The 26,121-nt window shown below is 40.7% G+C and overlaps 1 protein-coding gene across 2 annotated transcripts; it reads left to right on the forward strand.

Moving 5' to 3' along the window:
• The first annotated feature begins 3,455 nt into the window (after nucleotides 1-3,455).
• SLC38A2 (solute carrier family 38 member 2) lies at nucleotides 3,456-24,196 on the forward strand. 2 transcript variants are annotated; one of them, XM_074942162.1, is made up of 16 exons: nucleotides 3,456-3,904; nucleotides 4,912-5,150; nucleotides 5,503-5,584; nucleotides 5,748-5,863; nucleotides 10,900-10,973; nucleotides 11,081-11,173; nucleotides 11,364-11,445; nucleotides 13,783-13,865; nucleotides 15,846-15,904; nucleotides 16,027-16,203; nucleotides 17,027-17,106; nucleotides 17,202-17,302; nucleotides 18,300-18,424; nucleotides 19,095-19,239; nucleotides 19,376-19,473; nucleotides 20,443-24,196. In XM_074942162.1, the coding sequence occupies exons 2-16, from the start codon at nucleotides 5,038-5,040 to the stop codon at nucleotides 20,539-20,541; spliced, it is 1,527 nt and encodes a 508-aa protein (XP_074798263.1). In that variant the 5' UTR covers nucleotides 3,456-3,904; nucleotides 4,912-5,037; the 3' UTR covers nucleotides 20,542-24,196. The 2 variants fall into 2 exon arrangements, with proteins under 2 accessions (XP_074798263.1, XP_074798264.1); XM_074942163.1 differs by lacking the exon at nucleotides 3,456-3,904 and adding an exon at nucleotides 4,200-4,340.
• Nucleotides 24,197-26,121: the final 1,925 nt, after the last annotated feature.

Here is a 26,121-nt window from a genome sequence, read left to right on the forward strand (position 1 = left end):
TCAGTGTTATAGAGGGCGAACAATTTATGAGTTTACCCTGTATAAGCTTTAATACAGGGTAAAAAGGATTTGGGGTTTGAACCCCACTGGGAGCTGGGCATCTGAGTGTTAGAGACAGGAACACTTCTTAAGCTGTTTTCAGTTAAGCCTGCAGCTGTTGAGGGACGTGGTTCAGACCTGGGTCCGTGTTTGTTATAGGCTAGCATATCTGACTCAAACTGGCAAGGTGCTGGAGTCCCAAGCTGGCAGGGAAAACGGGTTAGAAGTAGTCTCAGCACAACAGTTGGCAGTTCCCCTAGTCACAGATATATTTATTTATCAGGATTTATACAAGCATTAAGGCTGCTTACTCACATGCTACAAGCACCCTTCACATAACTTTAAAATACATCAAATCACAGGTTTTATTTTACATTGAATACCTAAAGAACAAATCCCACTTTCGGATGCAGACAGGTAACCCACGTGAACACCTGTGGGTACGCAGGCCATTCAGCTGGACAGTGCTGTTTTTCTACGGTTTGCCCTCTGTCCAGTACAGAGACAAAATGGGACATGGTTTTGACTGGTATCATGCACAGCAGACAGCATTTTGAAGAGCACATCACTCCACCCCTCACCAGCATGACTTCCCATGTGCCATCATGCTGGCAGAGGCAGGGGTCACACCACCAGGGGTCAGATCATGTCAGCAGTGGCACAGTTATATCACGCGTGGCAGAGTCATGCTGAGGGGAAAAGTCACAGGCGCAAGGACACACCGGCAGGGTCAGATCGTTCCTGGAAGTCCTGGAATGTCCAGGTCCTGTATTCCGGGGATGTGTTAGTGGCCACCCTGTCTGTGGCACATTTGCCTTGATCAGCCCTTTGCTGGGCACTGAGCATCTCTTTCCAAGGCGCCAAACTTCCCAGCCTCATTTGCCTGAGGGCCACATTTGACAACCGAACTCACATGTGGTTTTAAAGGGCTGTGGTGGCCGAGCTGGGCCAGTGCCCATGGTTAGCACCAAACCTTGTAAGAAGAGTTTCAGCAGATCGCCCCCTGGCCTCCCCCCAGCCACCATTGATGCCTTCCTTCCGTTCCTTGCCAACATGCAAATAGGCCAGCTCCGTGAGGCTGCTGGCAAACCTGCTGCGCACCCCTGGCCCCAGCACTGGGTCACCAGGCTATCCCCCAGCCAGCGGCACCGTGTGCGGGTCTGTACCCGCAGCCCCTGCACCCCTTGCCCTGGTTCAGACCCGAACAGAGGGAAGGGACAAGGGAGCACGGGCGGGGGGTCGGCCCTGGCAGCGCGGGCACGTGAACAGCGCGTGAGGGGCCGCCGGGGACGGCTGCTAGCGCAGGCTCCTGCCTGCCGGGCCCGGGCGCTGATTGGCGGCTCCCCCCGTAGCGGGGGAAAGGGGAACTGATTAACGCGCGTCACACAGCCGGGGAGGCGGAGCCAGCGAACGTCTCTTATCTCAGTTACTGCAGTAATGGAAAATTTTTAGAATCTTTGCCCCGCGCTCTGACAGAAAGGCCCCGCCCTCTTGCTCCTCTTCAACCCCCGCCCCTGCCTGCTCTAGAACTTTCGGCGCCTCTACGCGGGCAGGTTGGAACCGAGCGGTCGGCTCGCGCCGCCGGGCTGAGGCCCCGAGCCTGGCGCCGGGTCTCGAGGCGCCGACTGCCCGAGCTGCTCGCGCCGTCCTGCCGGGGAGAGCCCCTCAACCACGGTGGGGCGCGGGCGGCCACGGAAGAGCAGCGCCCCTGAATTTAGCGGTTGCCCCTTTTAGATCCGTGCGCCCCGTGCCCCTGGGGGCAGAGATCGGGCCCCCCTCCCTCAGTCCCGGCCCGCGTGGGGCCAGGTGTGCGCTGAGTTCCGGGCTGCTGGGCGTGGCGCCCCCCGGGGGAAGTCCCCATTGCAGCCGTGACAAGGGGAGCGGGGGGGCCAACACAGCCCGGGCGGTGGCCGCACAGATCGGACGCACGCAGCGTTCCCAGCCAGCACATTACACACGCAGACACACACACACCCCCGGCTCTCCACCCCATAGACCCTCCGCACACGCACCTGCGCCCGTCCCCAGAGAGCCCACAGCAGGGGGCTCCATCAGGCTGCACACGGACACCGCACCGTAGAGGGCCACACGCTCCGCAACATGCGCGCACCCATCCCCCTTCAGCTCCGGCCTTCGCGCACGGCCGGCGGCAGGAAGCAATTGAAGGGCTCCAGGGCGGGCAGCGGGCTGCTGCTGGGGCAGTGCGAGGGAGGGACCCTTCCCGGGAGAAGCGCACGTTTCACTAACAACAGAATGCGCCCCCCTTTCCAAAGGTACCAACCCCGCAACTCACGGGGACGGGGGGGACCCCCGCAAATCTCCCGCCCCCTCGGTAAAGGCGGGGAGCGTGTGAAATAGCGTGGAACATTTGCCTACATCCCTGCATGGGGGAAAGGTAGCGAAATCCCCCCCAGCAACTTCCTAGAGGGGGGGAGACGAGCCATAGAATAAAATCCATGCCCCCCAGCCCTCCCTGGAGAGGCGGTAATGCTTAGTACTGAATCGTAAACCCTCCTAAATCGTAGAGAGAGCAAAATCCTCCAACTATCACTGGGAGGAAATAGTAGGACATTGGCTGAGGATAAGGGAGTTGTGTCCCCCATCCTGCCCTCACCCTTTAAAAAGTGTGAGACTCCAGGCGAAGGGCTGAGAAAATACTCCATTGACGCAGGCCTAAGGGTGCCTTTTCCACTCGCTCTACCATCTGGACTTATATGTGCGATTGTGGGTGCACCACTTCATACATTACAAATAATAAATGACAGCAGTAGGTCCGTGGGGCTGATCAGCTTTCACCTCCCTAACCTTTGCATCATTGTAACATGATATAAACACTAAAGAAGGGAAGACTGGAAACAGTGAGAGTCTGGGGATCTCTCACAATGATGGACAGGGTAGTCTCAGCTACACCCATTTACATGGTACTGAAATCAAATATTCGGTAAACTGCAATTGGCAAGTGAGAATCTTGACAAACAGCCTCACCCCATCCCTGTGAAGTAGGATTTTGAAGATGGGGAAGTTGAAGCCGCAGACGCTTTAGTAATGAATGAAAGTTTCTGATGTCCTTGAAACAACTGTGGTTATTGCATGCATTCATTGACCCTCTCTGTACCTCTGTCTCCTTCTCGCTAAAAGGGGGCGTACCTCACTCCAGTTTTGTGAGGTTTCATAAACTGATGTTAGGCCCTTTGAGATCCTCTGAAATAGGTGAACACACAGTAGTGGTATTATCTCGTTTGGTGATGGGGGGGAGGGGGCTTAGTTAAGTACAGTATTGTCTCCAGTGTTACATCAGTGCTAAATAATGTTCTCGTGGTATTTCCCGTCGATGCAGGAGGGAGCTTAGTGAAGTAACAGCGTCTGAGTGGCATCCTAAACAGAGCTGAAAAAGGCGAGAGAGGAAACGAGCCGGGGCGTGGCTAGGCCGCGCAGGGAGCCGGGGCTGGTGTTGGTATACAAAGGAGAGGCGGCACATTGCTGTGTATGTAGGTGCCTCGCCCTTTCCTCCCCCCTCCCCGCCGCATTCCACTCTCAAAAGCAGGGGCAGCAGAGACAGCTTTCAGACCTACAGCAACGCCGTGAGGGAGCAATATCCGCCTGCCCGGCCGCGATCGCAGCGCTGCCCACCACAGCCACATGCTTCCCCTGACTCACATTGAAGTAGAAGGGGAGTCTTAATTTTTTTTCCTCGTGTACCGGTGGCTTTTAAACGACATTTTGGTACTTTTATTTATATTTTTTCTACTTTAAGGATTGTGTTTTTTCCTTTCAAGAACATTTTAAAACTCTCAGTTTAGAAAACGATCTCGTCGGTATTCTGAAGATATCAGAGGGAAAATCCCCGGTTTTCAGCTTCGCTGAGGTAACGTACTGGGCTTATTGGTCCTATGGGTGTGCGGGCGAGGGGGCTGGGCTCTAAAAACGCCGTGTGGATTATTAGTGCCTTTAGTTAAGGTCAATATTTTGTTTCTGAAACGATATTAAAACCCCCTACGCGGGCTTTTCTGTGTGGGTCAGACTCACGTAAAATCCCGCCACAGATGCTGCTTCCTTCCAAGGTAAAAAAAAAAAAAAAAAACAACCCACGCTGCTGGTGCAGTCTTGTGACTGATTTGCATTTTTCCTCCATTTAAACTGCAGGGATCCCATGTCCCTGGAAGGGGGGGTGGGGGGTGGGAGTAGAGAGCAGGGAGCGGTATGGTAATGTTTGAGAGGAAGGTTAATCACAAGTGAATGTGACAATCGCACATGGATGTTGCATCAGATTTCTTTTCTGGCATAGGAGGGGTGGACTGGAGGTATTTCTCTTTCAGACATGTAGTACACGTGTGTGTGTGATCAAATATATTTATATGTGGGGATATTTTATTGTTACTATAACAAATATTTTTTCATTATAGTATACTATGTGGGTACTTCTCTGTTATAAATCTTAATGTGAATATTGTAGTTTTTACATTGCAGTATGATTGGTCTCCATGTAAGTTATGTAAATTGGGTGGATTTGCTCTTCAGATATAAATGTCTTCCTAGCAGCTGGAGAGTGTGATTTTGATTTCATTCTTTTGCTTTTGTGTGTGCATGAAAGACCATGTCTCAGAAAGTCCAACGTACATACACGCTGGCAGACCCTTTCCTATGCAGATCACATCTCCAGGCGTGTGCTTGGGTGTTGTAGTTGAAGATTTATCTTTGTTCTCCGTTGTAGTCAGTATCTTGTACTTTTCCTCTCCGCCCTCCCTTGGCTGGTACTTTTCCACTCGCCTGGCTGACGATGAATCAGCCCCAGAGCAGCAGCAAGCAGCAGCTCTTCACGTGACCCGCTAGATAGACCACTGCAGTATTGACGTTTCCTTTTTACCTTCACAGGCAAGGCAAGTCCAGCATCCAAGGACAAAAGAGCGAGCTCGGTGAAGACTGCCACCGAGGGGCAGTCATCAGGCCAAATATTCCGTACTTCATCTAATACTGGGAAAAGCTAATTGAATTCCCATCATGAGCAGAGCAGAAGTGAGCAAGTTTAACATCTCTCCAGATGAAGACAGCAGTAGCTATAGTTCCAACAGCAATGACTTCAATTATCCATATCCAACCAAAGCACCTGCGAGGTCAGAGGGATTTTTGCATTGCTCTTAGTTTTGTTTCCATTTGCTAATATTTGTACAGTACTTTATTACAGATAATGTACTTCACACCTTTAAAGTAGTCATTTAAAATGCCTTGCTAGATCTTAATGTTTTAATCTATTACAAATATAGGAAGTTGACTATCCAAAATTTTATATTTATTTTGCTTATGACAGAATGTGTAGTACGTTTTTGTTGGATGATTTGCTGGTTTTCTGATCCCCTTTGAAACAGAATAAAAAGCAGGAACAACTGACCTCCTAAAGGCCATTAATGTAAAACCTTGTTCATTATAACAATTAAATATGGATTATTATTTTTTTCTTTCTTACAGATCTTGTGTAGACAGGGATCCAGAAAATCAAAATTTCCTGCTTGAATCCAATCTTGGAAAGAAGAAGTATGACATTGAATATGTAAGTATGCACTAATGATGTTTTAAAATTAGCACACTAAACAATTGCTTTACTTTCAAATATTTAACCTTGAGAAGTGGAAAATGTTCATTTAAATTCAAATCTAAACATGAATTAATTACTGGTTCTCTATTAATTATTAGCTTTTCCTTCCCTTACACAGCATCCAGGTACTACTTCCTTTGGAATGTCAGCGTTTAATCTGAGCAATGTTATTATGGGTAGTGGCATCCTTGGACTTTCTTATGCCATGGCAAACACTGGAATTATTCTTTTTGTGTAAGTATGTTCTGGTTAATTTAAAAAAAGGCTCTTCTGCCATGTATCTGTTAATAGACAATATTAGAGGTATCCAGTGTAGTTGTAACTGTGTTGGTCCCAGGATATTGGAGAGACAAGGTAGGTGAGGTAATATCTTTTATTGGACCACCTTTCCATTGGTGAGAGAGACAAGCTTTTGAGCCACACAGACTCTTCTTGAGATCTTTCTTTGAAACAGTTACAAGCCTTGTGGATAGGCAAAAGTAATAAATGTGATGTAGCTCAACTTTAACTAGGCTTTCATATGATCTCACGTGACCTTCTCAGGTGAAAACTAGAGAATTATAGCCTTGGGGGGTAGGGAGAAGCTTTAGAAGAGTGGCAGCTGCTGGCTGGGTGTGCCTTACCTTACTGACGGCTGCGCTGCCTTCAGGGCTGGGCGCCCAGCCAGCAGCCACCACTCCCCACTCTGCCTTCCAAGCTGGGCAGCTAGAGAGCGGTGGCTACTGGCCAAGCGCCCAGCTCTCAAAGCAGTGCCACTGCCAGCATACCACTGTCATACCATGCCACTCTAACTTTTGCATTGCTGCTGGCGGCAGCATTGCCTTCAGAGCTGGGTGCTTGGCCAGCAGCTGCCTGCCGCTTTCCACTCTGCTTTCAGAACTGAGTGGCGGTATATGTACTTGTGGGTGTGCAAATGACTACAGACACAAGCAGGGGTGGGGGAGGAATCAAATAAGTTTGACAACCACTGGGCTAGAGGAACCTATTGCAAGGTGGGTGCACAACTGGTTTAAAAATGTTATTCAGGGAGTTATCAGTGGTTCACAGTCAGGCTGGAAGGGCATATAGAGTGGAGTCCCACATGGATCTGTCCTGAGTCCAGTTCTATTCAATATCTTCATGAATAATTTGGATAAATGAAATGGAGAGTACACTTATAAATTCTGTGGACGATACCAAGCTGGAAGGGTTTACAAGTGCTTTGGAGGATAGGCTTAGAAGTCAAAATGATCTTGACAAACTAGAGAAATGATCTGAAATAGGGTGAAATTCAACAAGGACAAATTGTTCCTTCCTAAGTGGAATACTTTCAATCAGTTGCACACATACAAAATGGGAAATGACTGCCTAGGAAGGGGTAATGAAGAAAGGGATTTGGGGGTCATAGTGGATTACAAGCTAAACATGAGTGAATAGTATAACACAGTTCCAAAAAAAGCAAACATCATTCTGGAATGTATTAGCAGAAGTGTTGTAACAAGACATGAGAAGTAATTCTTCTGCACTACTCCACACTGATTAGGCCTCAACTGAAGTATTGTGTCCAGTTCTGAGCATCACATTTCAGGAAAGATGTGGACAAATTGGAGAAAGTCCAGAGAAGAGCAACACAAATGATTAAAGGTCTAGAAAACATGACCTGCAAGGGAAAGACTGAAAAAATTGTGTTTTGTTTAGTCTGGAGAAGAGAAGGCTGAGGGGGAACATAACAGTTTTTCCAAGTACGTAGGAGATTGATAAATTGTTCTCCTTATCCACTGAGGACAGGATGAGAAGTAATGGGCTTAAATTGCAACAAGGGAGATTTAGGTTAGACATTAGGAAAAGCTTCCTAATTGTCAGGTAGTTAAGTAGTGGAACAAATTACCCACGGAGGTTTAGTGCCTTGCATGATTTATTCATTTTTTTTTTTTTTTTTAAATTTTTTGGCTAAGAACTTTTATATACCCTTTTATTTATACATACTATTAATATTTTTTAAATTAACAAAGCAGTGCCATACAGTAAAAAATAGTAAAGAGGCATTTACATGCCCCTTTTATATGCTAATTCCATGCTCTAAAGAGGTTCTGTAGTGGTTATGATGTCACCAGTATAACACATGGTAGGCTGACTTGTGGCACCTTAGAGACTAACCAATTTATTTGAGCATGAGCTTTCGTGAGCTAATGAAGTGAGCTGTAGCTCACGAAAGCTCATGCTCAAATAAATTGGTTAGTCTCTAAGGTGCCACAAGTACTCCTTTTCTTTTTGCGAATACAGACTAACACGACTGTTACTCTGAAACATGATAGGCTATCTCTTAGGAGTTAGTGTAGACAAAAAAGTAAAATAGGTGGGAGGAAGCAAGATTAAAGTCAGTTATTTGAATAATTCAGCACATTATGCTATAATCAGTTCATTTTTTAAAACACTTGTAGCTAGCAATTTAGCAATCATAGGTGCCACAATGGTTTAATTCATTAATTTTTTTCATCTCTAGATTTCTGTATTCAAATGTATTGCTACTGAAATAAGGCTACACTAGTTCACATAACATCACAAAATTAAGTATGATTAGTAGTCTAGATGCAAGAGAGCCCAGGTTGCAGTTGCTAAGATGTTACTGAGAGTGCATGGCTCACAGGATTAATAACAGTATAAAAAGCTTTTAATGTCTAACTGATTGGTTCACATCTGGCCCAGGCTGGTAGTGACTTGACATTTTTAACATGATAATTATTAGGTGGTTTATATGAACTGAGCTGGTGGTGTCAGTTCAGTTCCTACTGGACAAGTGTTCTCATAGTGTGTTCTTGGTGGTTTCAGCATAGAAGCCAGGAAGTAAATGAGCACACAGACTAAACCAGGGGTTCTTACAATAATTTTTTTTTGGTGTCCTCAGATTGCGGCCACCAACTGTTTCTGGTGGCCTCTCTGAAATTTTTTTCTTAAATTACTTGAAAAACAAATAAATATGCACATATACATGTCCAAATCATAGTAATTTCTTTATATAGGGTTGTGGGGAGGGGGTTGTTTTGTTCTTTTAGCAGACTCAATAATAAATGTGCATTTTGTCTCTCCTTTACTGGACCTAAACAGAATAGAAACACAAGTAAGGTGCTTTGATGATGTTTGTTTGTTTTGCTTTTTGGTTGCTTTTTGTTTGTTTGTTTGTTTTTGTTTTGACTTGCTAGCTAGAAAGTCCGCTTCAGTGGGAAGTGATATTAGTTAATATTCCTTTTCACAGCAGTACACTTTCTAGCTAGCTGGGAGAAAGTGAAAAGTGATATAAATAAACAAACATACAAATACCACTTTTCACAGCAGACTTACTGGCAAGCTGGGGGACAAATTAAGCCCTGGATGGGGAGGTGGTAGGGAAAATTGGTGGAGGAGGCGGGGGGGGCCAAAACCCTGCAGCTGGGGATCAGAGCTGGAGGACACAGTGCAGGCCAAGAGCAATGGAGGGGTGGTTAGCCCAGGGCCAGAGCCCGAAGCCCTGCTGCAGATGGGGGACAGAGCCCGACGTCATGCAGCTGGAGCCTGCAGTTCGCTACCCAGAGCTGAAGCTGGAAGCCCAAGTCCCACCACCCCTGAGAAGGTGGGGAACTTACCCAGCTGCCTGCTCCTCTGGCATTTGCAGCTCGGGGGGGGCAGGGCCAAACCCCTGCTGGTGGCACCAGGGGAGGGGATGCTGATTTGTTGCTTCGCCCCTCCGAGCCCCACCCCTCAATCACCACCCAGGAGGCTGTGGCTTCAAGAAAATCTCCTGGTGGCTGCATTTGAGACTGGACTAAACTACCTTATCACTCTGATAAAGTGGCTATTCTAAGTTAAATCTGAGGTAGTATAGATAATAGATATCTGTTTCAACATTTTCTGTAGTACCAAACACTATAATCTGTAAGCTCTTTCCAGTACTGTTTCTAGCTGGTGAACAAATTGGAGAAGTCCAGTTACAAGTGCACCACTTAATCATTACCTTTCACAATCATGAAAATGTATTTGTATATGATTTGCGGTGTATTCTGCAATATATTTTGATGGAGCTGTGTGGAGATTCTTGTATTGTCAACAATATGCCTGATTGAAGCTCGTGTCCCTACATCTTTTACTTTGACAAGCACTAAAACCCATACAGAAAATGAAAAGAACAACCTTGGAATGAGGAGTCATTAAACTGAGCTTCACATTTTTGAGCAGCTATAGTCTCTGGGGACTGTTCTTCTAAAGCAGAATGCTTGTATTGGTGTAGGAAGGGACAGGTTTTTTTTTATTTACTACAGCTTTGTGACATTGGTGTTCAACTGCAAAGAGCGGTGCAGCTGCTGAAGGGTGTATTTGTTGTGATTCATTGAGAATTTTTAGCGGTTACAAAGAAGCATTTCAATAAAGGATAGGTAGTTCTAATAGAAGCTATAAGAAAATAAGACAACTTCTGGGAGCCATTAACAGTCTGTTTAATCACAGGTGAAACCACAGTAAATGTTGAGCAAAGGAAACTGAAATGATCTGAATGCAGGTCAATGTATATGAATTTTAAAACAAACCATACTGAGTCACAAGCTCTTAATATTTTCTAGTGGTCAGTCCATATTTTACCAGTCAATTAACTGTCTTTGTATCTTGCTTTACACAAAAACATCACATACAGTTGAAAGGTGACTTGTTTCAGACTTTAGCAGATTTTCTCACCTAGTCACAAATCACATCAGTCACAAGTCTAATGTTTCAGAGATGAACTAGCTATGATGTAATTACCTAAGAATGTGAAGAAAAAGTAAAAATAAAAAAACAGCTGTTATAGTGATACAAAATAATGTTCTTTGATACTTTTTGTTAAAATAATGTGTTTATTGGGTCAATCAAAAATATAATGGGTCTGATTCTCATTTATACTTACACCTCTCTACACCACTCTAATAGTGTAAAGGGGCCTTATGTCAACTTTAAGTATTATCTAATCCCATTTCAGCAGTATCTAGTATAAATGAGAATTGGGTCTGTTGACAAAATAATAATGTAAATAGGTAGCTGTACCTTCCAATGTGGATTTAAGTATGGTGTCCTTTCATAAACAAGCACTGATTGATTCAGACTTTCTCAGCTAGCATTGGAATTTACACTTATTTTTCTTAATTCTTTCATTTCACTGTTTTGATATTGGTTCTTATGTTCTATCTTAAATCCTTCCTGTTCAAATAGTACACTTAATTAATATGGCTAAACTAAATAAATTAAGGCTGTCTAAAAGTTTTTTGCTTTTTTTTTCCCTCCCCTCCTAGGATTCTCTTGGTGGTTGTGACAATATTCTCTTTATATTCAGTTCATCTTCTCCTAAAGACTGCCAATGAAGGAGGTATGGTAAATTCTTCTTCTTCTTGTACAAATAGTTATTACTAACTTCGTATTATCTTTCCTTTGTAAAATACACATTTTCAATTGATTTATTTTGTATGTTTGTAGGGTCTCTATTATATGAACAGCTAGGAATGAAGGCATTTGGTTTGGCTGGAAAAATTGCAGCTTCCGGATCAATTACAATGCAGAACATTGGAGGTGAGGATTTTGAAAAATATGTACTGTAGATTGTAATGTCAAATAGTAAATACTCCCTCTCCATTCTCAGACTTTTTCACATATGTTTTTATTAATTGTGTCAAGTAAAGTTATGAAATAAGTTTTGTGACTCTTATGTCATTTTCCATCATCTATATTTGTAATGATTTATAATGTTGTTCATCTACAGCTATGTCAAGCTACCTCTACATAGTGAAATATGAGTTGCCATTGGTCATCAGGTCATTTATGAACATTGAAGAGAACACAGGGTAGGTGATAGAACTCCTCCTCATCAGAGAAACTAATAGTAGAAACAAAAATGGGCAACATATATATTTTATATGAAGACTTCCTTTGGTACATCTTAGTGTAGCTTCTTAATCAGAGATAAGGTGGTGGTAAGATCCAGTAAGCTTTTTTTCGTACCCCTTGGGTGGTCCATTTGACATGGATCTAGCCTCTACTGGTAAAGATGTTAGCAAAATAACTGTTTTCTATAATACGATGGAATACATATATGTAAATAATCTCCAATAAGTGCTAATGGATGTGCTGGTCAACATATTGCTCAATAATGAAATTAAGTTAAATAGGGTCATAGTTGTTACCTCTAATGTATTTCAGGAAGCTTAGACTGATAAGATGGTTTTCAAAATTTAACATTGTGGGAAGTAGTCTTACTCTAAGAGTAAGCTGCATTTCTACAGTGATTCTAGTTAATACTTGCTTAAGGACAAATATTCAGTAAGTCTGTGGCAATATTAAAAACACCAACTCATTGATTACAGTGCATGTAGTGATTTAAGATATACAGCATACATCCAAACTGTGCATCCACATTATCCATTAATCCACACAGAAATTCCATAACTTCTTGACTTTGAGACTCATGATTTCCTTCACATGGGCTATCACCAGCAATAATATGCATCCTGATGCAAAGTGCTGAACACCTTTGATATCTGACTCTTTTTTTTTTTTTTAAACTCAACAAAACATTTTCTTGTTAAAAGACAAGTTGCAGTACATTAACTTTATCTTACAGATGTCTAAATCACACTAATTTGAGAATTTAGAGTGTATTTTTTAAAAGTTTCAAACAAAGTAACTGAAGAAATGTGTCCAAATTCTTCTCTCATTTGCATTGGTATGAATCCAGAGTGACTCTGTTAAAATTAATTCAGATTTACACCAGTTTTCAGAATTTAGCCCTTAATGTTCAAACCAGTAAAGTCTTTAAGATAGAGTATTTGTTCAACAAGGCTTCTTTGCTCATCCAAATAATATTACATCTGGTTTAAAAATATCTCCTGTTATGGATCAGCTAGTACTATTTCCAGTATTAACAGTGGGATAAAGGCTACACTGTTACATGAATTGTCTTAGGAATATAGGATTTGACTAGAAGTCCAGTGTCTTACCACAGTTGAATACCCATGACCAGTTTTGCCCTGTTACTTCATTGCACTGAAGTTAAAAATCTGCTTTACACTGGTCTGAGAACTGAATTTGTTCCCCAGTGTTTCAGAGGAAGATGCTCCCAATATACCTGACAAATGACTGACTGCTTTCGCCCATGGAAAGAAAAAAGAAACACAAGAGGGGATTCAGGGGAAGAAAATCTCTATGAAATTTCCCTTGTGGTGATATTTTTTCAATTGTGATGGGCCAGATTTGCCCCTGTGGAACAGAATGAAATCTTCCCTGTGTCCCAGGTGATAGGCAGAAGGCCAGGGTCAGTCATGCAGAGGCCTTGTGGTTCTGCTTCAGCTCTGGCGCTCTCCCTGGCTATCCCCCAGCTCCCTGGCAGCATACAGTAGAGCCACATTACCAGAGATTTCCCCTAGCCCTTCAAAGCCTCTCTTAAAGGGTGATCCCCATCCCAAATGGGGCATGGTGAGAAAGATAATACAGCCTCAGGGTTGGGGCCTGGGGAGCAACAAAGAGACAAAGGCCCAGATTCACAAAGATACTTAGGCAGCTACCTCTCATTAGGATTCAGGGACATAAGTACCTTCGTGAATTTGAGCAATATGCATTTTTATTTCCACCAGCCTCTTTATTCACCTGACCAACACGTTGTCTGTCTCCTGTCTGTTTCCCTTCCTCCCCTCAACGGCCAAGTATATGCCTATCCTAGCAGAAGACGCTGAGGGAAAGAGATATTGCAGATGGGGAGATGATGGGAATATCGCCTTAATATAGATCTAGGAGGCATGGTCGTTCTTCTCTTCCCTCCCCCTGCCCACTCGTGGTGTGATGATCCTTTGTGACTTAGATATTATCCTTAAGAGTGCAGTTCAAATACTACATCTGAATGCTAGAATTTTCAGCATGTAAACCTATTTCTCCCATTTATCAGGTTAAAAAATATATTTGAAATACATCTTGAAATGGCAGTATCTTTAATAGCCCCTTTAATACATTGTTTTGTGAAATTTAGCATAAAATAGTTTTATTCTTGGTATTGTTACAGGATATTTTATCTCTTACTTACAAACAATAGCAGGTTATAGAAACAAATAATATGTAAGGACTAACCTCTAGGCACCATTGTTGTAAAATGTTTTGATTACTTATATAAATTTTAACTTTTTTTCTTACAGAGAATGGTATCTTAATGGTGACTATTTGGTTGTGCTGGTGTCTATAGTGTTCATTCTTCCTTTGTCACTGCTGAAAAATTTAGGTAAGCAACTATTCATTTAAAGTAAATGTGGAAACAAAGTGTTGATTTGGCTGTTAACAAGTGGAAGGCCCAAATATGGGAGCTACCTCCACATTACTGATCTCTTGCCAGGTGGATGCTGTGCAAATGATCTCAGTCCCTGAGGAGAAGAACAGCATATCTCTTTTTTTAAGAAATAAATGAGGGCTACAGAGTGTTTGTAGAGTGTAAGAGGAAAAGAAAGTGGGTGAGGACAGGATGGGAAGTCTGCAGTTCCACTGCCTTTGACTGTGATCTTGTCAGATCTCTGTTTATACAGGATTTGGCCTGGTCAGTGTACGTGTTCGGCACGTTTGAGGAAAGCACATGATGTTCATGATTCAGTTGGTGGAATACTTTCTCTGAATCAATATGGAGCGAATACCCCACATGGTGGTTGACTCGATAACCCACCCTATGTTGTGGAGGACTGTGGAACTGAAAGTGGCATTTTTCAGATAAAATACAGGACCAATTTCTGCCCCCACTGAAGACTGTATCAAAATTCCCATTGACTTCATTGGAAACAGGATTAGATCTATTAACTGAAGCTCCTGACCACTTGTGGTCATCAGTTACCACATGGCACTCTTCCAAGAGTGGGGATGTTATCCCTTGTGTCCTGGCCAAATTTCATTTTGGGTAACTAAATTTTCCCTGCAGTTTAAATTGGAAATAATGGATTTTGTTGTTCTTTGTTTTTGGTTTGTTTGTTTGGGATCCTAAACTGTTGTGTTGTGTTGTATGGCTGCCTAGTTCCTTAGCAGACGTGGCTGTACTTCAGTGATCCATATAGGCTTTTTTTAAAGAAAATGGAAGATGATGGGTTGTTTTGAGTGAATAAACCTATAGGAGATCCTCAGGGCTTATTTTCACAGTGGGCTAATGTGCTTTATAAGATGTGATTTCTAATGAGTACTAATGTGCTCTGCATTCATTAGGCCATGTGCATACTTCTGGTGCACACCAGCAGGGTGCACACAGACCAATTTAATGCACAGCACATTAATGTACTTCAGAAATCATACCCCCATAGAGCCCTAATGACTGAGGGCTTGTCTTCACTGCACCAGTTAGCATACTTGAATTGCTCCACTTACCTGAGTAAGGCCTGGTCTAAATGTAAAAATTAGATTGACCCAGCCATGTTGCTCAGGGCTGTGAAAAATTTTGCACCCTGAGCACCATAGTTAGGTCAACTTAACCCCGCAATGTAGATGCAGCTAGGTCGACAGAAGAATTCTTCCATTGACCTAGTTACCACCTCTTGGAGAGATGGATTAATTACATCACTGGACAAATCCCTACGATTAATGTAAGAAGTGTCTACACCAGGGGTTCTCAAACTGAGGTCCTGACCCCTAAGGGGGTCGCAAGGTTATTACATGGGGGTTGTGAGCTTTTAGCCTCCACCCCAAACCTTGCTTTGCCTCTAGCATTTATAATGGTGCTAAATATATTAAAAAATGTTTTTAATTCATAAGGAGGGGCCACACTCAGAGGCTTACTGTGTGAAAGGGGTCACTAGCACAAAAGTTTGCAAACCACTGATCTACACTACAGCACTATAGCGGAACAGCTGCAGCACTGTGACTGCATAGCCTAAGAGTGACCACATTGTGAAACAGCGTGGTTTTGATTAGCAGCACAGAGTCACTGGATTAGCAGTTGCTGAGTTGTTGCTGATGAACTGCTGCATCCCCCAACTGCATTAACTCCAGTGACAGCTGCTCCCTCTTAATAGGCCAGCTAGCTCAAGTTTAAAGCACCATGTAATTTGAGCTAGAAATTTTTGGGTGTAGAAGGAAGGGCAAAACTTGAGTTTATAGCTTGAGCTAACACTGCAGTGAAAACAAGCAATGAGACACTTGTAAATTACTAAATTTTGTGAATAACAAATAAGTGAAAAAAATAAAAAAGCAAGGCTGTAATTAAAATGTTGTTTCTCTTTCTTGATTACAGGATATTTAGGGTATACAAGTGGCCTTTCCTTAATGTGTATGGTCTTCTTCCTTATTGTTGTAAGTATAATTTCTCTGTAGATTTACATGCTTATAATAGTGCATTTCAAGTTAGACTTCATATGATTTCGAAGCGCTTTATCATATTGTATCAGTTAAAAATAACGATGTGGTATTTTTAGGTAATTTGCAAGAAGTCCCAAATCCTTTGTCCTTTGGTATTGGAGTATGACATGATGAACTCAACTCTGAATGGCACATTGGCACACCTGGCAACTGCTGCACGTTTGCATGGAACAGCACAAAACATGACTAGTGATGAAATGTGCAGGCCAAAATATTTTGTCTTCAACTCACAGGTAAGGTACCATATGTAAAGGGCATTCTCACTATTAAAAATAAAGAGGGAGAACAAATATTACATAGAAATATGGTCATTTTTGCTTACATAATTGCCAAAACTAATATTTTGGGGTCCATTAATTATGTCCCAATCCTGAAAGGCCCTGTGCACCACCTGCAAAATGGGGCTTCCTTAACTTTTATTGAGTTCAAGAGGAGATGAGGGTTTCCAGCCTCTCCTGGGAGGCAGTCAGTACTTCTCATGGTAAGGCAAAGTACTTAAGCACATGTTTAACTTTAAACATGTGAGTAATCCCATCTGTATTCAGAAAAACAAATAATTTACCAGATTTAGTTGCACTGGTGCAAACTTCACCAGGAAATAGGTTTTGCACTTGTGTAACTACAATGGTTGAAAAGTCTCCGTTGACTTCAGTGGGCTTTGGGTCAGCCCCTAAAGGCCCAATCCTGCAAACCTTTACTCATACAAATACCCCTAGTGATGGAAAATCTCATAAGAAAGAAATACTTATGTGAGTAAAGATTTTCAAGATCCGGCCATAAAGATTCAATCCAGCAAGGTAGAATGCATTCAACTACCATGGGCTTAAGTGGGGCTTGAGGATTCCCAATATTGGGCCCTTAAGAACAAAAAAGAGAGAGAGAAAGTTTTAATAACCTTCCAGAATAGTTGACTTTTATAACAGAAAATTGAGACAAATTAGACTTCCAATGGAAAGTAAAAATATAAAGTAGAAACCTACTGATGAACTCTGTGCAACAAAGATAAATTTGCTACATCTATCAAGAAATTTATAAAGCATGTTTTATGTTTTTCAGACTGTCTATGCCGTACCAATCCTAACATTCTCTTTTGTCTGCCATCCTGCTATTCTTCCTATTTATGAAGAACTGAAAGGGTAAATGTATAGATTGTATATAACTTTACTATTCAAAAAGAAACCAGCAATATATTGTCACTGTTAACACTTATTTCTGTTTGTTTCTTTAATAGCCGAAGCCGTAGAAGAATGATGAATGTGTCCAATGTTTCATTTTTTGCCATGTTTTTAATGTACCTATTGGCTGCTCTCTTTGGATACCTGACATTTTATGGTAGTTATTGCCTCTTCTATTTTCTTTTAAAAGAAGCATGTCTCCGGAAATTCAAAATAAATCTTGTGACTTATAAAATGTAAAGCAAATTAGCATTTACTAATTAATTATTTTTATACATTCACACACAAAGGGGACCAGTGGTCTTATGGCTAAAGTTCAGGACTGGAAGCCAGACTGTTTTGGTGCTGTTTGACACAGACTTTGTATTATCCTTGACTTGTCTGTGCCTAAGTTTATCCCTCAGTAAAACAGAGATACTACTTGTAAATCTTATAAAATTTATTTATATTTGTAAAGTACTTTAAGTCCAACATTGAAGTTGCTATGTAAGGACAACTATAGAAATGAAAAGGAGTACTTGTGGCACCTTAGAGACTAACAAATTTGTTTGAGCATCGTGAGCTATAGCTGACTTGATTCTGAGCCTTAGTATGCTTAAGAAGGGAAATGAGCTTGTTTTTTCTCACTAGTCCCTGTAATATTCTTCACAAACCTCTCATAACTGCACATTATTGTATTTTTCCTTTTTCTACTACTGTCCCTGTATTGGTTTTCATCTATAAAATCAAAGGACTATGTTCTACTCTGTAGTTTCATTGCCTTTAAGGAGTCTACAGTTGTACAACTGAGAACAGAATTTGGCTCTAAGAATATGCTATGATGATGTCATAGTCTAATAATCAGAAGGTGAAAACCTATTTGCCTTTCTCATGCAAAGTCCGTGAGTAGCAGAGAGCAGAATTTGGCCCAGCTGAAGTACATGTGCCAGTAAAATGAGTGGGGCTATGCCCTGGGTCTCTCTTCCACAAACTCACAGAACAATACGCTCAAGACCAGCTGAGTTTTTAATTCACTGTAAATTTGTGGAGGAACTGAACTGTTCTGTTTTATTTCTTAAGAAGTACACAGGGATATCACCATTCTGTTATGTCTTGCTGCACTATTGTGAAGAGTGTGTTATTAGAGTTCAATTAAAATGCCATTTTCTTTATAGGAAATGTTGAAGCAGAATTGCTTCACACTTACTCTGCAGTCCTGGGTGCTGATGTTATTATTCTTATTGTACGTCTGGCTGTACTTATGGCTGTAACCCTTACTGTACCTGTAGTTATCTTCCCAGTAAGTAATTTTTACTTTTTATTTTTTTTTATTATTCCGTGTATCCATCTTAGCCAGTAATTGGCTACCTTTCCTTCCTCTCCTGCTGTGGACTAGTAGTAATATTAAATTAATTAGGCAAATACAATTTGCTAATTTCTAGTAATTTTTTTAACTTTAAAAAAATATTCTTTATAACAGGTCTGCATGTATGCTTTTTACTCATTTAACTGAATCAGAATAATTGAAATAGATAAGTATCAATTTAGAAAGTAAAATATTTTTACATTGAGGGGTCAAAACCTTTAATTTTTTTTTTTAATATATATTTTACTCTGTCACTTTTCTGTATTCTAGTCATTTTTTAAAAAATGAGATAAAAGTAGTGTTGTGTACTACACCTGTTCCTTAGTCCCCTTATCAATTTGTTTGTTTTCAATGGTTTTTAGTTAGTTAGGGTTTTTTTTCTCTCTCTCCCCTGTTGTGGTGTTTTAAACACCTAAATAAAGAACTGGAAAACCTCTTTTCATAAAGAACTGTCAAATGCATAAAGTCAAGTGCAAAACAGAGAATCTTTTTTTCTCTCTAATGTCTTACTGTTATAGTAATCCCAGTTGTTTTTGCATTAAGTCAACAGTGTCTCTTTAAGGACTTTTGTGATTAATACTAATGTCTTCATTATTTTTTGCAGATTCGTACTTCAATTACACAGCTGTTTTGTGCAGAGAAGGAGTTCAGTTGGTTACGTCACAGTTTAATTACAGTTTTTGTTTTGGCATTTACCAATATTCTCGTAATCTTTGTCCCTTCCATTCGAGATATATTTGGATTCATTGGTAAGTTTTTGTATGTTAGTTCAGGGTTTTGTTTGTTTGTTTTTTGTTTTTCAAAATCAGAACAATATTTTCAAAAGTCTAATGAAACACTGTACTTATTTCAGAAAACTTTTTTATTTATTTATTTTAAATATAGGTGCCTCTGCTGCTGCCATGCTGATCTTTATACTTCCTTCTGCTTTCTATATCAAACTAGTGAAGAAAGAACCTCTGAAATCCATGCAGAAGATTGGGGTATGTATAGAAGAGTATTTTCATTAACATGCTTTCATCACTGGCTCAGAGCAAGGGTTTTAGTTTATTTCTTTATAATCTAAGGATTTCAGAATTTCTGTGATCTTCATTGATGAACTAGCAGTAATTAGTAGCTTCTATTGCTCTTAACAAGCAGTAGTTTCACAGGCAGTTGTAACTGGAGAGAGAGCCACTAGGAAGTTATTTCTGCATACTTCCCCATGAGACCTCTCCAGTTGTTGTCCCCACCAACTCCAGAGGTGACAACAACCAGGATTTCATCCTGAAACAGCAAATTGTTAGAGGAAATTTAAATAGTGGTGGAAATAAAATAATTTTAATTACATACAGCTATTGCACCATTACTGACATTAAAGTAGCGTGAATAGAAATGGGGCACATTTTGTCTATTTCATAACAAATAATATATAGGAAAAGTGCCTGATAAATGTTTAGTGGAGTGTATTCAACAAAATACCTATTCAGTACTGAAACTGCTGTATAATATTATGCAGCCTCACTGGCCTCTCTCAAATATTTCTTCAAAACCTACTTCTCTCGGTTACTCTTTCAGAGCTGACCTCCCCCAATCACTTGGGCCCTTTTGCTTGATGTTGCTGCTTCTGATCTTAGACATTCAGATTCCCAGCTTGTGAAGCTGGGCATAGCTCCATTGAAATCGATAGAGCTATGCCAGTTTACACCAGCTGAGAACGTAGCCTGCTATATTAAAAATAAATTTATTAATCCATTTTAAAAAGGAACCAGAGCATGTGAAAATCAAAGGTTATCTGATTGTCTCTTACTGTAACCTTTGTTCTTTTTTATTAGTCATTCCTTAGTGTTCTTTGACTAATTTAAATCTTAAATAACTCGGGACAGGCACTTACCTGTTTATGCCAGGTAAACATTTTTAGCTGAAGAAGAAAATAAAATATCTGAAGTAAATTTTATATTTTCTCTTTCCAGGCTATACTCTTCCTAGTGAGTGGCATGTTTGTGATGATTGGAAGTATGACCTTGATTATTCTAGATTGGATCCATAATTATGCATCTGGCGGACATTAACTGGCATGATTTAATCTCAAATACTCCAGTGTTCACTGAAATATCTACTGAGAGAGAAAATTACCTAGGTTTGCAATTTTGCTTCCTTTAAAATGCAGATTCTTTGATGCTGGTTCTTCTGACTGTAGAATAAGTGAACTCTTGAAAAGAAACTATTCTGCATGATGGAAGTGGATTAACATCAAACCACCTGAGTCTCTGGCTGAGGGAAGTGACAATTTTATTCCATTCCAGAGAATGGACACAACTCTCTGTAGAATTTTATCAAGCCATGTTTGGCTTTTGTCATTGTTACTTGGGTATTTTATTATTTTTACTTGAATGTGCCTAATGGAACCATTTGATGTGAAAAATAACTCTTAATTTACAGCAAAGTGTTGATCTATCCAATGAGAGAAAGAGAGGGAAAAAACACTATTATTTTATGTACCAAAAATTCTTATGGACCTCAAAAGCATGATTTTGACTTTAAGAAAACAATTTTTTAAATACAAAAATGTATCCCAGTGACATAGAACCTGTACAAACATTTAATCTGTGTTCTAAATGTAATACAATTTGCCCTTCTATGGAGGCATAATTAGAAGGGGGAGCATTTGTTTGTTCGCCCACCAGAAATATTTTTTTAAACAAATTATACTGACTTGCAATCAATTTGAGTAGGTCAAAACTCCGTAACTGAATAGAAACAGTTTTTTCAGTGACACTCAGATACTCCAAAATTTAATCAAAGAAGTCATTATTGATATCCCAAGTCATTGTACCTAATCAACTAGAAATACCATAGTTTAAAAAAATGGCAATCTGATTCAAGTTTTAATGCTTTGAACAGTTTCAGGTCATCAGAATGGGTGATGTTTAAAATAAACTTTTATACAGTGAAGAGCTCATAAAGATCTTGGGATTTCTCCTCTTGAGGTTCTCAATAGTGCAATTGGGAAAAACAGGGTGGTTGTTTGTTTATTCAGATTGAGTTGCAGCTATCTACCAAATCACACTGGGTCGTGTCATATGCCATTGATATACAAAACTCCCTTTTGAGATTAATGGGGGGTTCTGCTTAATGATAGCATCTGGCCCATTGTCAATTATGTTTGGTTTTTTTGGCCAGTCTTTCTTGAACTTGCTGCACCATAAAAAAAGGGGTCCTGCTGTAGTTTATGAATTGTACAGTTTTCACAAACTGTTCAGTATTTGTCAATTTCTCATCCACTGTTGGATTTTGAATTACTTGATTATTTTTTGTTCCTATTTTGTCTATGCTAAAAGCCTAATACACAAACTGCCCCAGTATTTGGTGCTCGATACAAGTTCTCTTCATATAGCCCTGGTCTGCACTGGCAGGGGGATCGATCCAAGTTACGCAACTTCAGCTGTGTGAATAACGTAGCTGAAGTCGACGTACTTAGATCGACTTACCTTGGTGTCTTCACCGCAGTGAGTCAACTGCTGCTGCTCCCCCGTCGACTCTGCCTGCGCCTCTCGGGGTGCTGGAGTACAGGCGTTGACGGGAGAGCGCTTGGGGATCGATTTATTGTGTCTAGCCTAGACAATAAATCGATCTCCGCTGAATCAATTGCTGCCTGCCAATCTGGCGGGTAGTGAAGACATACCCATAGGCAACTGGGATTCCTCATGCAGTTGATACTTTATAGTAGTTTAAACAAAACAAAAACCCTCATGGACTGAACAGTCATCTTATACTTGTTTGCTTCAGAAATAGATACATTTTATTTGAGTCCTAACTAGCAAGCTACCAAAACAAGTGCTGTATGGTTGTGATTAGCTGTTTTGTTTCTACTGCACGTTTACTATTTATTCCTATCCCAGGTTGAAGAGAAACGGTAACTGCATAAGAGCACATTTGACTTATCAAAGATATCACTATGGGTGGGTGCAGTATAAGAACCTGGATAAAGATAATAAAAGAAAGAGTCACGGTACTATGTTCAGCTATATTTGTCTTGCATAATGTTTTAAAAATCTGATTTACGAAATTCAGTTTAGTAGTTGGGTCAGAGGGAACAAATAATGGCATGTAATCAGTTGATTAAACAGCACTGAAGATTTTGTCTCAAAAGCCAGAATCAGTTCTAGGTACAATCACTATTTGGCAGATAGAAAAGGAGTACTTGTGGCACCTTAGAGACTAACAAATTTATTGGAGCATAAGCTTTCATGAGCTACAGCTCACTTCATCGGATACATTCAGGTGATGCCTGTCTTTCTCCACATTTTTTAAAACCTCTGAAAAATCACAGATATTTTGATTCATACTTCTGACTACAACTACCAATCACTACATCTGTAGCAAACCATAATGAAAAGTGAGAGTTCTCTCATCTTGCTTGTTTGTTTAGTCCAGTGGTACTCAACTTTCAATTAGCACTTTGAACTGAGCAGTGCTTCTTTTACTGGGACTCAGGAAGAGGAAGTGGAGTTCAGATCAAAGGCTCATTTATTCCTGATCTATGGAGAGGAGTACTGAACGAATGTTTCAGTGATATGGCAACTCTTCTTCCTCGTCCCCACACACACAGAAATCTGGAGGAGAATTTAAAATGTCCTCTCCCTCCAAGAGTTTGTAGTGTGTAGAGGATGAAGAGATCCCCTTTCCAGAATCAAAGGGAGCAAAAATGAACCTCTTCCCTCTCTGCAACCGGAAGAGAGGGGGAGATCCTTCAGTCACTGTCAGGGGGAGATAAAAGATGAAGATGTTACATGTTAGCACCTCATTACGTTGTATCAATACATGTTATTGAGTCGTGCAAATTTATGCATCAATGTCTGGACATTACATTGTGAGTCAGTTGTTCTCTGAAGCTCCATTTGATGACTAAGTAGCTCTTCAGCTGTTAAACTTGAGTACCACTTTGCTAAGTAGTTTTCTAATATATGAATCTGTTGCAAACCTGTCAGTTTAGAGGTCCTTCAACAAACCAATGGAAAAGAGCAGCTTCAGTATTAAACCACTGTATTGTCACCTTGTTTTTACGTTGCTGTCTTCCATGATACTTCAGTCATAACTGTAATGTTATTTATAGAACATTAATCCATTAAAACTAAAACCTATTTTTTAATATTTATGATAGTCTGTGTACATAATTGTATGTGTATATAATGTAAATGTATTGTATATAATATAGGTTTGGGACTTCTGGGTATATGTATATATTCCTCTGTCATTAATGGTTATTGCATCATTTCAACGAGTTGTTCACGTTGTACATCTGTGTAACAACAGTCAAAGGAAGTTTCTTTACAGAAAAATGTTATGCTTACACAAATTGAAATAGTATGTTACCACTTGAGATGTAAGACCACACGAACATGAAAGGTTTTATTTATTACAAATGTATATGTTGCAATAAAGACGAGTCTTTGGGGTCCATAAAGAAGTATAGATCAGGTATAGTTTTTTTCATACAGTTTCAGACGGATGTTATAATTTCCCAAATGCAGTGACTGACAACTTATTTTACCGTCTAATCTATCTGTTACAGGTGTTCTAGAGTACATCTTTGTATATATTTTGTATATACCCACTGTATTGTTAGAGGTCAACAATTCAGCTGTAATTGTTGGCAAAGAGTGTTATGCAGTTTCAATGAAACATTGTATGTTTTTTGTTTTAACTGAATTAAAAATAAATAAATAGATAATCCTTAGCAATTGTGTTTTTTCTTTGGGGATGAAGAGGTGAAGGAATTGCTTTTGAGTTAATAGCAATGTACAGCATATAGGGAATTTAATTCCTTAGCTATTTGTCGTATTTTTTTTGCAGAAGTGTTCACAATAATCCTAATAGAATTATGCAGCATTTGACTTATGAACAGGCTCTCAGACACCACCATGATTGGGCATGATATAAGAACCTAGGCAGAGATTATCAAAAGATACTCATGGTATTCAACTATATTCATCAGATATAATGTTTAAAATATCTGATTTACAAAATTTCATTTAGTAGTTGGGTTGGAGGGAACAAGTTGGAGATTTTCAGAAGCAGTGCCCATTCAGCCTATACGTATGCTCCAGATATTCTTGTGCCCTGTACCAAAGATAGATAAATCTGCCCTGACAAGCCACCTTCAGTTCCTTCTCAACAACCCTACAGCTTGAGCCAGAACATCTAGCATGCCCGCTTTCAGCCTAGCTCTAGCTTAGCTTTGTATTTCAGTCTTAGTATAGTTTAGCTTTCTAATTAGTTGTTTAATTTACTAGTTCGATGCCCCTTTTTTTATTTGGTGGTTTGTCTGTTGACTACCCCATCTTTTCTCCCCACACTGTTTCTCCGTTGAGGGGCTTTTCCGTGAAGGTAGTTGTCACTGGTTATGCTGGGATCCCCAAGTTTTAAGAGCTGCTTTTCCAGCTGGGAGTCTAGCCCTGTTAGCAACAGGCATTCCAGTGGTTGGGAGACACCCACACACCAACCAAGATCAGCACTTCTTTCAAGAGCTGGTCTAGAAAAAATAGATAACATTCAGGTTTCTTATGATGGAGCAAGCATGAAGACCAGTTTCAGAGCCGGGATCAGCAGACACCCCTGTACACCAGCCTTCAAGTGCACTTAGTGCCCCATTGATCTCTGTATCCTGCTTACTGGGATCTTCACGGGATGAAGGTACTGACAGGGCTCCAAGGAAATGGAGTTCTGCATCTCCCACCAGAGAACACCTCGTTGAATAGATCCCAGTCACCTTAGAGAACAACTGTGTTGGTGACCTCAGGTTCCAAAGAGAGTCACTTTGAGGCACCAGGATGTTCTAGTACTGGGAGCTCATGAAAGAACTCATGCTCTTCTAAGAGCCATGGTACCAAGCAGGGGCAGAATCCAATTTTCTGGGGCACCATTCAACTGCATTAGCCAACAGCCTTAGTCAAGACAAACCACAGAATGCCTCCAAAATCATTCCTAGATCTTTTAGAAAAACATCCAATCTTGATTTAAAAATTGTCAGTGATGGAGGATCCACTGGAAAATGGTTCCAATGGTTAATTACTCTATCACACCATTAAAAAATTAAGCCTTATTTCCAGTCTAGCAATTGGATCATGTTATACCTTTCTCTGCTAGATTGAAGCGCTCATTTATTAAATATTTGTTCTTCACATAGATACTTATAATTGTAATCAAGTCACCTCTTAGCCTTCCCTTTTGTTAAGCTAAATAGATTGAGCTCTTTGAGTCTGTCACTATAAGACGTTTTCTAATTCTTTAATCATTCCTGTGGCTCTTTGAAATCTCTCCAATTTATCAACAACCTCCTTCAATTGTGAGCACCAGAACTGGACACGGTATTCCAGTAACATCATCCTCAATCTTCCTCCTCTTGCACCTACTTGCTTCCAGTCCCCTGAGCTCCAAGTCCTTGTCTCCTTACCCAACCAGTCCCAGTCTCCCACTTCATCCCAACTCTTAGTCCATTTCCATCTCCCCCAGTCCCCTGCCAGCCTCCAGTCCCAGTTTTCCCCCAACCTCCTTGTCCCAAGGTACTCTCCCCATCTCTCCGCATTTGAATCCGGCAGCTTCATCCTCCACGTTGCCTGGGCTCATCGGGGATGACAATGAGAACACAG

Source organism: Natator depressus, chromosome 1 (assembly GCF_965152275.1).
Source record: "Natator depressus isolate rNatDep1 chromosome 1, rNatDep2.hap1, whole genome shotgun sequence".
Taxonomy (NCBI): Eukaryota; Metazoa; Chordata; order Testudines; family Cheloniidae; genus Natator; species Natator depressus.

Excerpts from the sequence above, each read along its gene's own strand:
- SLC38A2 (XM_074942162.1), top strand. The coding sequence starts at position 5,038 with ATGAGCAGAGCAGAAGTGAGCAAGTTTAACATCTCTCCAGATGAAGAC. Across the intron at positions 11,174-11,363 it reads TACAATGCAGAACATTGGAG|CTATGTCAAGCTACCTCTAC; the intron begins GTGAGGATTTTG and ends GTTCATCTACAG. Across the intron at positions 19,240-19,375 it reads AGATATATTTGGATTCATTG|GTGCCTCTGCTGCTGCCATG; the intron begins GTAAGTTTTTGT and ends TTTTAAATATAG.